Genomic DNA, 15,768 nt, shown 5'->3' on the forward strand with positions numbered 1-15,768 from the left:
GTGAAAGAATAAGACAACAACAACAGACGGAAAGGTTATTTTCCTCTGTCAACGACGTATCCTTGCGCTCTTCCGAAGCGGAACCAAATAACCCAACGTTTGATACGCATGCGCAGGCAAAGCGGGAGGATATTTTGCATCAGATGATTTCTCGATTGTAAACAAATTCATTTTCACCACGGTTATGGATGTTATTATGCTGCTCGTGGTGAGTATATTTGGTTTTTTCGACCTTTCTTTACTGAGATAAGTTTGTAAATGGTAAGTTTGTCACCGTCCACGTCATGAAGTAGACGACAACATAATTGTGTTCAGTATGCTAGTAACGGTGTCATCAGTATTCCCAGATTTTATTTCACTTCATTTCATTCGTGAGAAAGTGAGGAAAAGGAAAATAAATGTAGGGAGGAAGTAAAAAGTGAGCTCCAACTAGCAAGTGATCGGAGTTTTAATGTAAATGACTCTGAAGAAATGCAGAAGTCAAATAAGTTCTTGAGTATCCGTTAAATTTAAAAAATGGAGACTTATAGCAGATCGGTGATTCCGAATTGCGTATGTCGTCTGGGAAGGGACAGTTGCAACGAACGGAAAGGAACATACACGTTGATAGAAGAAAGGAATTTCTTATTTTACACCTGTCCCTTTGTTTTGCACACCTCGGAACAGTCAACTTCGCCACTGATTTCGCAAGCACTCAGGCCCTCTAACTGGTACATTTTTATCGCATTGATATCTACAAAAAGATAAAGATAATAAAAACTAACTATATACTCTACAGTCAATCGCCACTGATAACCTACTTGTATCATAATAGTCGTACACAACCACATACGCAGGGCGTCTCAATGTCGGCATCTGCTGTCTGTGAGCGGATACAGTAAAACAGTGCTTTTTGTCGTCCATATTATCGTAATAAACAACAACCGACGTGCCGCCGTAACGAGTCTCGATTTTCTGTAAGGAATTAAACATTTTCAATAGCGATTAATACACTATTTACAACATACATAGTTATACCTTTATCGGATTCACCGTCATTTGCTCACTGATCGGATTGCGATCAACCACATAACCGCTCGGTAACGTCACTTCGATCAGTGCCATGTTCGATTGACTTTGAAGATACATAGGAATGAAACTGGCACACACATTCAGTATCATCTTGTCAGAGCCTGTGTTCTGTTTCTCCAGATCTAGTTTGAATCGATTCTCAAATTTGACGAGATTCAAATCATATTGATAAATCAACTCCAGCAGCCCAAACCCAATGCCCCTCACATTGATATCGATTTTCCTTGTGTCCTCCGGTATATCCACGATGTTTTGGACATCAATGTGCTTCGAGTTGATTCTGAAGATTCTCGAATCCTTTCCATACTTCAGCTGAACGGTGTAATCGTTTCGGGACGGAGATATCTTTTCTGCCATCTTGGTCAGCGCTTTCAGGCCCACAAACGTGTCTTGCGTGTTCGGAAAGCTACCGGTAACGTAACGTTGATTCACCAACCAATTCATGACCGGTATACCGTCTGTGTACTTCTCGGCCATCACAAACGACAGCAGAGCATATGCGGTGGTTTCTATTGGAATCAATGTGTTCCAGAACCGTTCGTTTTTATCAGCATCAATGAAAGACATATCAATCAGTTTATCGAGTGACTCCTCCTTCATGATGTGTCCGTTCAGCATCATCGCGTAGGTTGCTATCGATAGGTCGTATGCATTGTTGATGGATCCAAACTGATTGCTCAAATACGTCATTCCTTTTTGGATCACCTCTGCGTACTTCACTTTGGCGATGTTATTCTCCAGCAATGCCGTTAAAACGAACGATGTGAGGGCCACACCATCGCGCAACCCTCCTTTCATGTCTTTATGAAACACTGCACCGACCTCATCAAACCGTCCCGAGCTGTGTTGTTTTGAGGCTAACCAATCCAATGCCCTATCCACTATTTCTGCATCTATCTCGACTATGTATTTTGAAGCAGTTTGCATCGTTGTGGCAACGAATGTGGTGAGAAATGTGCTACCACCTGTATTTTCCCACAAACCAAACGAACCATCCTTCTGACAGTAGCGCATCTGGTTCTGATATCCTTGACGCACCATATTGGTAGCTTTGTCGATAAGATGCTGTTCTTTTGACCCGATGGCATGCAAATAATCCAGCACCAAAACGTTGGGAACAAATTTGACCATATTGTCCTCACCAGTTCCCGCCGATAAGGCAAGAAGATGGTCCAGGTTCTTTATGACCACGGTCAGCAAATTGGCTGCAGAAATGATTAGGTTAAAGAAGAACTGCTACTAATGTCTTTAACTAGTTTGTAAACCCTCTACTCACGGTTTAGTCGAAACTCAATCTTTATCGATCCATTATCAGCCTTCTTTATGATGTCCAAGTACATCAAAAACGTTAGATTTTTGTAATCGTTGAAGTAGAAAAAGCGTCTATCCATTCTCGGCTGCACCAAGCTTTCAGGCATCACCCGTATCACCTTTTCCAGGGTGTCCGTCTCTAGCCCATTGGCTATGGAGGCTGTCACATGGTCCGCCATCTCGCCGAGCTTTTGTGCCTTTACAAGGAACGAGACAGGAAATAACACCTTCGGAGGAACGCTCACCGTTTTGGTGTAGCTTTGGTCTAAAACAAAGATTCGTTGTATAGTAATGCTGAGGATCGTCATTACCATCTTTGACACTCACCGGTTACTGGGCGTCCAAGAATTTCCATATCATTGTTCATATTATACAGCGTCACATCAACAGTGTGATCCTGTTCAAAGTTGTTAAACAGTGCAAACTGTAACATGACCTCCTTTCTCCGCTTTACCGAATACGGTAGGTAGTCTACGATGAGGAACGGCTGTACCGTTGTGAGCTCGATTGGCTTCCTGATGATGCTCAATCCGTATATCGGATCAATCGAGAAGCCCGTCAAGGTCCAGGAGGTGATCGTTTCAGGAAAAACGTCGGCCAGTTTGAGGGTTCCAGAGCTTCCAATAATTACATTTTTCCACAGCCAGGATTTCATGCAATTCCTTTCCAAAGATGCTTGATATACCAGTGGAGGCGCAACGTCTTTAACAGTGCGTTTAGTTACTTTGAGTGTGTTTCCTAGTTGAAAACCACCCGAAATTTTTAGGAATACTCCTTCACCCTAGAACAACACAAACACCGTAAGAAATACAAATAAAATCGAACAATTTAACACACGGCATACATGAAATCCATTAAGCTCGGTCTGATCGTCTTCGTGCGAGTAGTCAAACAACTGCGTAACATCTTCCCAAAACGGGTCCTGCTGGTTGGAGAACGCCAGCAAACCCTTATCATATGTGGCAAGGCCAACGTACGCACTAGGCCGTCCTTTCAGCTCCAGCTCTATTTTCTGTCCTGGTTTAGCTTTCGATTTGTTTACTCTTATTTCCAGCTGAAAATGTAGTTACATAGTTAAGATTAATCCATGGAAACCATTGAGTTGACAAACAAATCATAAAGTTACATCGTTGCTCAACGGCTTCAAATCTATCTCCAATGCATCCCAAATTAAAATGTTTTCGAATGCGCTGGTCACATAAATTGTTGCCTTCGGGAGCATCTTTTCCGTTGCACTAATTTCGAACACAAATTTCTTCTGTCGGAACTGGCCGATGTAACCCGCATCAACAATTTTACTTTTGGACACGACGTAGTAGGCGAGAAATGTCATCCGCTCGCTGCACGTTGCCAAGAGCATGATAGGTTCGTTTTGTTTCATGCTGGAAAAATTAATAGTCTTTTAAAAATGTCTGTAAACAACTACACGACTCGATACTTACGGAAACCGTAGTTGTAGCTTCATGGTGATGTTAGTAAGAGGTTGAACGGAATGTAGTTTTTTCATGTATAATAAATCGTACTTTTTCTCTGAAATCTTAAAAAACATATTTCCAAAAGGAATAATTAATAAAATGTTATCTGTAATATATGACTCAACTTACAGTAAGATAAACTTCCTGGGTCGACAGTGTTGGATGCAACAAAACGTTAATTGAACCGTCATGCTGTGTAAAATAAGTCTGCTCGTGCTCTACACCTTCTCCAGTCGCTTCTACCAAAAGCGAAACATTTCTAGCTGGACTACCATCGTGATAGGTCAACAGTACAGTGCAATTGAAATGATGTCCCGGACGGAATTGTAAGGTATCCTTTACTATCGTCAAACGATACGGATATTTGTGAACCGAGATGGACTGTTCTTTCATTACAGTTCGATCTGTAAAAAAATGGTTTTATATTTTTCTAGATAAACATTACATTCTCCCGGTACCTTTTACTCACCTGTATCCTGTTCGACAACCACCACCTTCACACGCACATCCTGCTGTTCGTTGTTCAACTCCAAACCACCATTAAAAGCTAACATCACCTGTTCTGACCCGTTTACATTGATATCTTTACTCAAATCTAACCTATCGCCTTCCAAGTATAGCTCCACCTTGGCAACTCCTTGCACTGGCTTGCCAAAGGGATACTTCGCTTCAATCGTGAGATTTAGAGCTTGATGCTCTTCTAATGGAATCACTGATGGCTTGATGTGCACGTCGAACCATGAAAACACATCTTTCTTCACTTCAAACGTCTTCGATGCAATCTCTGCTCCTTCCACCTGCACCGTGATGTTCCACACTCCAAGCAGAGATGTGAGCGCTATCTGCAGAATGCTCTCAAACACTCCGGCGTATAATTCTGCCGCTGGCCATCGACGAATCACATTGTCATTAGGATCCCGAATGATCACATTAACGAACTTGACCCTCACCGGAGGCTTCAGCGCTGTGTCCAGCACGATCACACGAAAGATCACCGTATCGCCAGGTTTAATTACGGGCTTATCGATTTGTATCACTCCCGATATAGATTTGCTGAGATACACCAGCTCTGCCTCCTCGTGAAAGTTGAAACCTTGCAGCCCATCAATGGTAATTTTGTAGTTCCCAGAGGACAGACTATCCGGAATCTGCAAAAGCGCAAATCTGTTATTTGTAAACCTTATAACATTTCACCACTCTTCTTACACTGAAGTTGATCATTCGAATAGATTTACATGGCACGTCGATCATCTTCGTCACGTTCAGAACGCTTAAACCATTATCATTTTTCCCTTCCAGCTTCACCATCAAGTCCAACTTGCTTGGATTTGAATAAAAGTTGCTGATCGTAAGTGTGTAGTTCTGATTGTCCCGGATACATTTTGGACCCATGACCAGTAGCCTGAAACAAAGCGTAGGTTCCAAATTATTGCTTACTCAAAAATTTGCTCCTTTATTCCTACCCATGTGCGGCTGCTATGAAGATTATCACCGTTAATATTCTTGACCTTATAAACTGCCGCATAGTTGGTGTTGACTTTGTGCGAATTTGCGTCTATTTCGGCTGCTGTCTACGATTGAACTGAATCACGGGTGGTTTGCATCCCTATCAGTGGAGCTGTCCTGTTGTTATTGGGAATTTACCACTCGCAAATCTTACTGTCTGTATAACATTGTGCAATACCGTCATTCGATAAGAATAAAACTTCTTATGATTGTCTATTATCGCATCCAAATGGCAAACATACATCAAAAACTTTGCGGAACATAGCAATATGACTGTAGTATTGATGCTTACACAAACATATACTGCACTTTAATCGGTATTAAATCATTGCCTAGTGTGCCTGACGAGAAAAAGACTGAGCATAGAAATTCGAGACAAAAAGTATTTAAATTAATAAAAACACCACAACTCTTTGAAGGCACGCCAAAGCCTTAACTAATAATATGTTAATTAAACTACCGCTATCGGTCGTAATCCAGCGTCGTCTGATGCCGAAGGTACTTCTTCTTGAGGAGAGTTCATTCAATGGTTTTGTGTTTGTTTGTTGTTTATAATTACCGAACTGGTCTAATCGATTTGTAATAGATGTAGAGGGGTTATTTGCGGATAACACGTATACTTATATTTATCTGGACGCTCGTCATATATCTACGGAAAAGAACTGCAAAAGTCAGGAAAAGTAAGGATAAGCCCTATAGCGGAATTTGGGGCAAGTGTGCCATACGGGGCAAGAGTGCCACCAAGCATTTTTCCTTAAAAACTTTAGTTTAATAATCAATTGTGTATACAGTTGGTTGCTTTCCAATGACTAAGTATTCTGAGCCTAATTTCATATAGACCAATCGATATTTCCCTTTGTTTTGAACTTATTTATATTAAGTTTCAAAATAGAGCAGAATATTATATTTTTTAATCCAACCAAATAAGCTCTCAAAAATCATGCGAACAATCAACCGAGAAAATATTTACACCACCGTATAGCTGAAAAAACGTGTAATTTTTTGTGGGGTTAGTTGAAAAAAACTTTTTTTTTGTCACTGAAAAATTCAATTTAAAAAAAGTTACAACTTTTGGGGCAAGTGTGCCATCCCTGTTTGGGGCAAGTGTGCCACCATCTTTCATAGGCGCGAGCTGTCAAAAATGTAAACATTGTTGTAGCGTGCTGCGGAATGGTGCGCTATTGTAAGCGGATTCCACGCCAGAAAAACAGAACAGTAACAAACCATATTGTGGTACAATTGGTGGTCAAAAAGGCTTCATTGGTGACTAAATACATGTAGGAATACATACACTAGTGGTAGAAACGTAATAATTTCCAATTATCTAAGAAATACGGTTATTTTAACCAGGTGGCCGTCTTGCCCCATACGAGTGGCACTCTTGCCCCATAGCCCAAAAAAAGAACGTCTTTTTGGATCCTTTTTAAAACACTTCAAAAACTGTTTTGTTTGCACTTTTTTCAAGCGAAGCTCATTTATATGTGAGGAAATCGATGTAAAATGGTTATGAGATTTAAATCGGCTTTTGAAAAACATGTTTTAATAAGTTATAACTTGAAATGCTTAAGGTGGCATACTTGCCCCAAGTTCCGCTACATTAATTCAAAGAAGCGTATGCTCAAGCAACGTTTTAACTGTTATTTTATCATCCATGGACCGACCGCTCCAAAAAACATATTTCCTGTTAGTTTATAGCAACAACAACATTTTACTTTTTTTAAATATTGTTTAACATTTTATTCGAATTTGTATTCCTTGTATATAACCACCTCCTCGAGTAGCTCATACGTTTTGTATAGGAGTTTGCACACATCTGAAATAAAACGCGCATATCTTTGGCTGCAATGCTCACATAGACTTCACACTTTCAATAAATATACCTTGCACTACAGCACCAGCACCTACCACAAATCTATGGATAGTCGTTTATTTGTGATTTACAGAAAATCCGTAGATAAAAACAGTGAATGTACGAGTTGTGCATAATATTATTTCACATCTTCTTTTATTTTTTTAAATGTTCTAAAATATTTTTACACGATTTATTACAAAAATGGTCGAACCATAACTATAAAAACACTTCGAGAAACTTTTTTTTTGTTTGGTTACTGACGCAATTAAAAATCGTTCAAAGATATAAATAACATAGTTTAGAAAGGTTCTACAGAAAAAATGTTTTAAACGATTTTTAGAAAGTGTTTCGATAATGGTTTTTTAAGGTTAAGAGAGTTTTATAAGAATAATTATCAGAATTACATTTGTTTTACGTATCAAAAGATTTCAAAAACAAATTATTTGCATGTTATGATTTTTTTTAATACAAAAACAATCAAAATAGGAGAAAATATTTCTTAATTCATTTTTAAAATGGCAATGAGAACCTTGTCAATTTATTTAGTATTATTATTTTTTAGTTTATTATTTATTAAGTGGTCGAGCAATATCATTATTAGAACTAAAAAATCTGAACCTAATTAAAGCTTTAAACAGAAATCATTGAATCGACGCATTATAAAAGAATGAATTAAATAAAAATTAAACTAGCTACACCGAACATTAAATAATCGTCAGAAAAGCTGTCTTAAACAAGTCATTAGTTGATTGTCATATGAAAATCTACTTCGTGCCCTAGAGCGTTATAAGAGTTCATCATTTGTAGTACTGGGTCGCTAGAGCAATATAGAGTAGTCCTAAACTCTGGTCGCAAAATAAGCCTTGCTTACAAAAACCTCAACAACGAGTTTTTAACAGAATCTAAATATTTGCTGCTGTTCCATACATAGTTCAGAAATGTAATCCTAGCCTGATATTTTTTTCCTCTCACCACTTCACACGTCATTGGTTCAAGGCCCGAATAGTCCGTGCCCCCATACGTTGGACTGACTTTCCTGCTATGGTAACAATAAGTCAAAGAATGCCAAGCTCAATTCACCAGTGGATACAGGCAGGCCTTGACCTACAACTGTTATTGTGCCAAAGAGGAAGAAGAAGATAACATCGATGGTGAAGTGAGTGGTGAGAGGAAAAAAATCAGGTTAGGATTGCATTCCTTAATAATGTATGTAATAGCAGCAAATATTTTGACTTTGCTAAAAAATCATTGTTAACCTCAACCTTGTGTCGTTTTTGTTTGATCAAATAAGGTTTGAACCATTATTCACAAAATACTCTAACACTCTCTACGCTAAAAAATATTTTAACATATTTTGATATGTATTTTCATAATAATCATTACATGCAACGATTGTTTTGAAAACATTTGATACGTAAACAAAATAAATGTTGATAATAATTCTTATAAATATCTCAGAATCCTAGAAATAGTTATAAAAACCCTTATTAAAATCATACAAAAAATTTATTTGTAGAACCTTTTTAAAATAAGATAGTTATGTTTTTCAATGATTTTAAGTTAGTACAAATAACTTGTTATTCGAAGTGTTTATATAGTTATGGTACGACCATTAATTTGTTTTTTTCGTAATAAGTCGATCGAAAATGTTTCAATTTTTTTTAATGAATAAATATGTGATATAGTATTTTGCCCAACTCATACATTTACTGTTTCCCCTGTATTCACTTACGATTTTACCGAAAATCGCAAAAAAACGACTATCCAAATAGTTGTGATAGGCGCTGTATTTGCTAATTAGTATTGAAAATCTCAGAATTTTATTTTATTTTAACTCTAATTTAACGCTGTGTAGATTGAACTTGTATCCCAATTTGTACATCTTTAACCACCCAACACCCCGCGGTATATAAGTTTGCCTTTTTACTACTGAAAAAGGTTTTTGTTCGTTTAAAGTTTTCCTAAAAAATTCACATGTTAAGATGTCTTTCAAAATATATTATTAATACAATTTCAATTTTTTTTCTTCGTTTAAACATATAATAATTGCGTCAACCTATGACAAGAAAAAAACGCATTTTAGCACATAAAAATATCAACATTCATAACAACCGAAAAAAATTGGTCAAATTATGTCTTGCACTCTGCGGTACAGTCGCCTTCGACGCAGATTTCGCATACATTCTGCTTATCCACTTCGTACACTTTGATGGCGTTCTGATCTGTAAATAATTTAAAACGCAACGAGTGTCAATTCTGTAGCCAATCCCTATGCAATTTCAAAGCCAATCTATGACTACTACTCACTTATATCATAATAATCGTACACAACAACATACGCTGGACGATTCAATGCTACCTTAAAGCGTCTGTACGCAGTCACGGTGAAACAGTTACGCTCGCTGCCCATATTGCCAAAGTACAAAACGACCGATGTGCCACCGTAACGGATTTCAATGTGCTGTGAAAGAAAGGCCAAGTTGATTGAATGAAAATTTCAAGTATCCTACGTACCAAACATAGCAATAATCTTACCTGTATCGGATTCTCCGTCGTCTGCTCGCTAATCGGATTGCGATCAACCGCGTAACCGCTCGGTAATGTCACCTCGATGAGTGCCATGTTCGATCGACTGTCACGCAGAGTGGGGATATAATTGGCACACACATTCAGCCTCAACTCATTGTCAGAGCTAGTGTTCTGTTTCAGCAAGTCTAGCTGAAATCGATGCTCAAAGTTCACGAGATTCAATCTGTATTTATACATCACCTCGAGCAGTCCAGCCCCAGTACCCATTACTGTGATTTCAATTTTCCTTACGTCTTGCGGTATGGTTATGTTAATTGCATCGCTGGCATATGAGTCAAAACGGAACCATTTCGTATTCTTCTTGTACCTCACCTGTACATGATAATCGTTCCGATTAGGAGCTACCTTTTTCGCTATGCTGGACAGCGCTTTGAGACGTATATAGGTATTTTGTTGCCCAGAAACACTGTCTATTTCGCTTCTCTGATTCACCAACCATCGCATTATTGGCAAAGCTCCTAGCAACTTATTGGCCACCACATGCGATAGCAAAGCGTAAGACGTTGCCTCTACGCTGTTCGACGTGTTCCAATATCGTTCCGCTCCATTATTTGTGATGGTTGACATATCGATCAGCTTTTCGAACGCAGCGTTCTTCAGGCTGTGCCCGTACAACATCATCGCATAGGTCGCTATCGCCAAATCATTTGCACTAGTGATTAACTCCAATTGCTTGCTTAGAAACCTCATGCCCATTTCTATCACCAGAGCGTGCTTGACTTTGGCGCTTTCGTTCTCTAGCATGGCTGCCAATACGTAGGATGTCAGTGCTATTTCACTACGTTTATAGTGCGGATCGGACTCGGCTTCTTTGAAACTTCCGAAACGTTGCTGTCGAGAGGCAAGCCAGTCAAATGCTTTCTCTAATTTAACATTACTTGTCTGGCGCACATTCTTGGGTGCAGTATTCAGCGTATTGGCTACAAATGCAGTATAAAATATCTTGCTAACAGTATTCTGCACGCTATCAAATAAACCATTCGAATTCAAGCAAGTCATTAGCAGCATATACTCTTTACTCAACACATTAACTGCATTTTCGGGAAGATTCTGTTCTTTGGGTCCACATGCAATCAGATAATCAGTGACAGCAAAATTAAGTGCTAATCTTATCACATTCTTACATGTAGGCGTTACAGTACGAAGATCATTTAAATTTTCTTTGACCTTAATCAGTAAGTTGGCTGCGGGGACAATATCATTTGATTTTAATGTGCTGGCTGCAACAATATTTTGTTGAATACTCACGATTGATTCTGAGCTCGATCTCTATCGACCCGTTATCGGCCTTTTTATCGATGTTTGGTTTAACCAAAAACTCTCGATTCTGGTGTGTGTCCAAGAAAAAGCCGAACGATTCAATTCCTGACTGTACCAAGCTTTCTGGCATAACTCGTATCACCTTCTCCAGTGCATCCGTTGCAAGTCCAATGGCTATAGAGGCTTTCACACGAACCATCATCTCACCAAGCTTCTTTGCTTTCACTAGAAATGATACAGGTTTTCCCACCTTTGGAGGTACACTCACCGATTTGGTGTAGCTAACGTCTAGAATAAAAAGGAGAAATTAAGTATTATATTGTCATTATTCCCTTTGATACTTACTTGAAATCGAACGTCCGATGAACTCCATCTCGTTGTTCTCATTATACAGCGTCACGTCAACGGTGTACTCTTCTTGAAGGTTGCTGATAACAATAAATTGTATCTCGATCGCCTCACCTCGCTTGATTGAATATGGTAAGCTTTCCATAACGATCAACGGCTGCACTGTTGTGAGCTCGATCGGTTTCTTAATGATGCCCAACCCGTACACGGGATCGATCGAGAAGCCCGTCAGATGCCAGGAGGTCGTTGTATCCGGTACAACCTCAATCATTCTGAGACTACCGGAATTTCCAATGATCCCAGTTTTCCACAGCCATGATTCTAGAAACTGTTTCCTGAACACCGTTCCGTCCGCCTTCTGTCCACTGCGTGCCGATTTATCATTGGATTCATCAAACATAATATTATCCATTCTGGCAAACAAGCCCATGTTCTAAAATACGAATCAATCGAAGCAAATTTTTAAAAATTAAAAATTTCGCTAAGGTATCTATGCTAAAATCTTATATTTACGTGAAACAGGTCGAATTCATTTGTGTCATATGAATGGAACCCGTCAAACACCTGCCCAATGTCCTCCCAGAACAGGTCGTGGTTCTTGTTGAACAGCAGCAAGGCTTTGTCATACGCGGCCAGCCCAACGTACGCTCCAGGGCGTCCAGACATGCTCAGCTCGATTTGACGTCCCGGCTTGATCTCTTGCTCGTCAATGCTTAAATCAAACTGTTTTCATACAACACGAATATGCAATTCTTCAAACAACATACTTAACACAATGGCCACATACATTATTACGAAACCCTTGGAAATCAATATCCACAATATCGTTCACCATCGTACGATTCACTAGGGTAGCGACAAGGATTTTCGCCTTCGGAATCATCTTTTCAGTAGCGTTTAGTTGCAGCGAGTACTTCTTTTGCCTGTTTGGTCTCATAAAGCCTGCATCGATGATGTTGCCCTTTGACGCAACATAGTACACGAAGAATGTCATACGCTCCGTGCACGTCACCGTGAAGCGCATCAATTTGTTCAGTTTGATGCTAGAACTTCACTCGTGACTGTCGTTCCGAATCCTATACCGGATACCTCCACTTTACCGGTAATGCCTGTGGCTGGCGTTCCATCATGGTGTGTAAACTGAAGCACACACTTGAACGGAATTCCCGAGTGAAACTGGGGGCTCTCTTTGATCAACTCTACTCGGTACGCATCCTTGTATATCGTTATTTGTGACAGCTTCACCACCGTACGATCTGTGGAAAGAATATTAGACATCACTAACAGTTTTCTAAGTGGTAATGAGCTCGACACTTACTTGTGTACTGCTCGATGAACGTCACCTTCACTCGCACATCCTGCTGATCTGCATCCAATGCAAAATTGTCAAAGCGCAATTCTACCTGTCCCTTTCCGTACACAGTCAGCTCTTTTTTCTGATTTAGCTTATCGTCTTCTAGGTACAGCTCCACCTTGGCCACTCCTTGCACAGGTTTTCCAAAGTAATCGTTCGCTTCGATTGTGAGGTTTAAAGCTTGATGCTCTTCCAGTGGAATCACCGATGGCATGACCTGCACGTCGAACGTTGACAACACATACTCCTTCACCTCAAACGTCTTTGACACAAGCTCTTCTCCTTCCACCTGCACCAAGATATTCCAGATTCCGAGCATTGCAGTAGGCGCTATCTGCAGATAGCCTTCAAACACACCGGCATACAGTTTTGCCGTGGGCCATTTGCGAATCTCATTGCGCTGAGGATCTCGTATAGTTACATAAACCGATTTGACCCTCGCCGGCGGCTTCAGCTCCGTGTCCAGCACGATCACACGGAAGTTCACCATATCGCCAGGTTTAAATACGGGCTTATCGACCTGTATCAGACCAGATATCGATTTGCTGAGATACACCAGCTCTGCCACCTTGTGAAAGCTGAAGCCTTGGTGTCCATCGATGGTAATTTTGTAGTTCCCTTCAGCAAGATTCTCGGGCATCTGCAAAGGATCGAAGGTTGGCTTAAGGCTTGCGACTTATAACCTAACAGTATTGTCACTTCCTACATTGAAGTTTATCATTCGGTTCATATTACGTCGCACGTCGACAGTCTTGGTAACGTTCAACACATTTAAACCATTATCAGTTTCGCCTTCTAGCTTCACTATCAAGTCCACTTTGGTTTGGTTTGAGTTAATGTTGGTGATCACCAGAGTGTAGTCCTGGTTGGCTCGGATATATTTCGGACCCACGACTAGTACTCTAGAAAATGAAATGACAAATTGCAGTTTCCAATGCATCTACTTGCACAGCACTTCCAGAACGTTTGTTCCTATCCTTGAGCGGCACCTATGAAGATTATCACCATTAATATTCGTGACCTAATACACTTCCACATGATTGATTTAGACATTGTGCAATGTTTTGTCTGGTTTGAGCGCTGTCCACTAAGAAACTGAAACACGGGTGGTTTGCATCCCTATAGGTGGTGCTGTGGTGCTGTTTTTTTGGGAATTCCCGTTCACAAATATTAAACCATGCCATTTGATAAGAATAAAGCCTATGCTTCTTTAAAATTGCATCCAAAAAAACATCTTGTCTGAATATTGGAGTGTGATTATAGTATTGTTGCTTACACAATCAAATACTGCAGTTCTACTGGTATTAAACCAACAATAGCAGAGGGCTGATTATTTGCTACAAAAGTACCATGTACAAGTTGGCGTGATAAGCACCGTACGTATATAAGGTTATTGTGTTTATAGATAAGAAGCAAGGGAAATGATACAAAAATGATCTCAAAACACCATGTGATCCTCTTTTGACTATTTGTTCTTTCGTCCAGGTTATCGATCCATTTCCATTTAAAAGAGTTTTATTGTAGTACACATCACACATCTTCAAATTTGAAGAATCTCTTGGAACACTATACACCTACATACTTTCTAACCCGTATCTGAACTGCCTTTGTTTCTTTGAATTGTGCGCTGCTAACCACCAATCTGTCAAAATATAGAATAAAAGGAACGAAGGTATAAGGTACTTCCGGATGCGTCAACGCGTTGATTGATTGTTTCTTGGTTTTCTGGATCGTTTATGAATGCATTGGAGTGACATCCTGGGCCCTATATTTTTTCCATTTTTTGTTGCTATTATTCGTAACGATTGCTTCCTACATTGACATTTCTCATTCGGTTGATATTCTGTTGCTTGTAAACCATTTTTGTCCCGTTCAGTAAATTCTAACTACTCTATAAAGCTCCCCTTTAGTTAAGTATAAGTTAAAGTTGCCAGTGTGTAGTCCTCGTTGGCCCGGGTACATTTCGGTATTATACTATGTCTTACCGTCTAGCCTATGTCTAGCCTAGGCTATGTCTAGCCGGTCTCGTAGTACAGTCGTCAACTCGTACGACTTAACAACATGCCCGTCATGGGTTCAATCCCCAAATAGACCGCGCCGCCATACGTAGGACTGACTATCCTGCTATGGGGGGGAATCAATTAGTCACTGAAAGCCAAGCCCACAAGTGGGTACAGGCAGGCCTTGACCGACATCGGTTGTTGAGCCAAATAAGAAGAAGAAGATGAACAGTTCTTAATCACACAATAACAACAACGTTGATTTGATCCAAATCTGGCACATAGGTAATTTATGGTTCTTTGTATGGTTTTGTGCTGCTTTTACCCCTACTACTTTTACTTCCTTTTCCCTTTTCTGATAGTTACCTCAAGACTAATGTTTTTTAAGTGAAACACCAACCCGATTTTTTTACACTCAAAGTGAAAATACTGTCACACTATACTGACAAATATTCGATTCCTGCAGGATAAGTAGAGAAGCTTCAATTCTACTTAAAAAATCTTTCTTCTTATTTTATCTTCTGTTTACCTGTTTAATACCCGCCACTGTATAAGCTTTTCTTTAAGTCCTGCTAACATTATTCACAGGAGTGACGTAGTGATTGATTGGAATAGAAATGCTGTGTATACTGGCTATTTGGCATGTAGTATATAGCAGGGGTGTCCAACCTACGGTCCACGGGCCGCATGTGGCTCTTGAGAGAAAATAAATTTTATATTATTTTGATATCTTTAAATAATTTTTATATGTTTAACTATTCTTCACCCATGAGTTTATTTATTTATTTGTTTTTTTTTTTGTAAATGTTAAGTGGTTGGCCATAATTGGCCTTATCACTGATCTTATAAACTAAACTTATAATAACATAAAGCATCACGGTACAATGTAACATCAGCACGACATAAATAACAAAGAGTATCACAGCAAGAAAAACAGGTTAACCTAGGGAATCCCAGTTGAAAGAGTCATAGTGTGCATTAAATCGGATAGCCATAGCAGTC

General features: G+C 39.5%; 2 protein-coding genes across 2 annotated transcripts; both read right to left on the reverse strand.

Moving 5' to 3' along the window:
* Nucleotides 1–419: 419 nt before the first annotated feature.
* On the reverse strand, nucleotides 420–13,804 carry LOC120901147. Its single transcript, XM_040308857.1, is given in 22 exon segments — nucleotides 420–733; nucleotides 801–954; nucleotides 1,018–2,276; nucleotides 2,348–2,647; nucleotides 2,710–3,163; nucleotides 3,227–3,436; nucleotides 3,509–3,764; nucleotides 3,825–3,912; nucleotides 4,327–5,005; nucleotides 5,064–5,259; nucleotides 5,656–5,719; nucleotides 9,357–9,437; nucleotides 9,523–9,676; nucleotides 9,751–10,988; nucleotides 11,053–11,352; nucleotides 11,410–11,845; nucleotides 11,926–12,135; nucleotides 12,200–12,462; nucleotides 12,465–12,668; nucleotides 12,731–13,406; nucleotides 13,473–13,668; nucleotides 13,731–13,804. Coding segments are annotated over 22 exon segments (7,596 nt in total). The 3' UTR covers nucleotides 420–629.
* LOC120904169 (A.superbus venom factor 2-like) lies at nucleotides 3,763–4,319 on the reverse strand. Its single transcript, XM_040313978.1, has 2 exons — nucleotides 3,987–4,319; nucleotides 3,763–3,919 (listed from the first exon to the last, which is right to left on the reverse strand). Exons 1-2 carry the CDS (start codon nucleotides 4,248–4,250, stop codon nucleotides 3,821–3,823), a joined length of 363 nt encoding a protein of 120 aa, XP_040169912.1. The 5' UTR covers nucleotides 4,251–4,319; the 3' UTR covers nucleotides 3,763–3,820.
* Nucleotides 13,805–15,768: the final 1,964 nt, after the last annotated feature.

The sequence above is a fragment of the Anopheles arabiensis genome, chromosome 3 (genome assembly GCF_016920715.1).
Source record: "Anopheles arabiensis isolate DONGOLA chromosome 3, AaraD3, whole genome shotgun sequence".
Classification (NCBI taxonomy): domain Eukaryota; kingdom Metazoa; phylum Arthropoda; class Insecta; order Diptera; family Culicidae; genus Anopheles; species Anopheles arabiensis.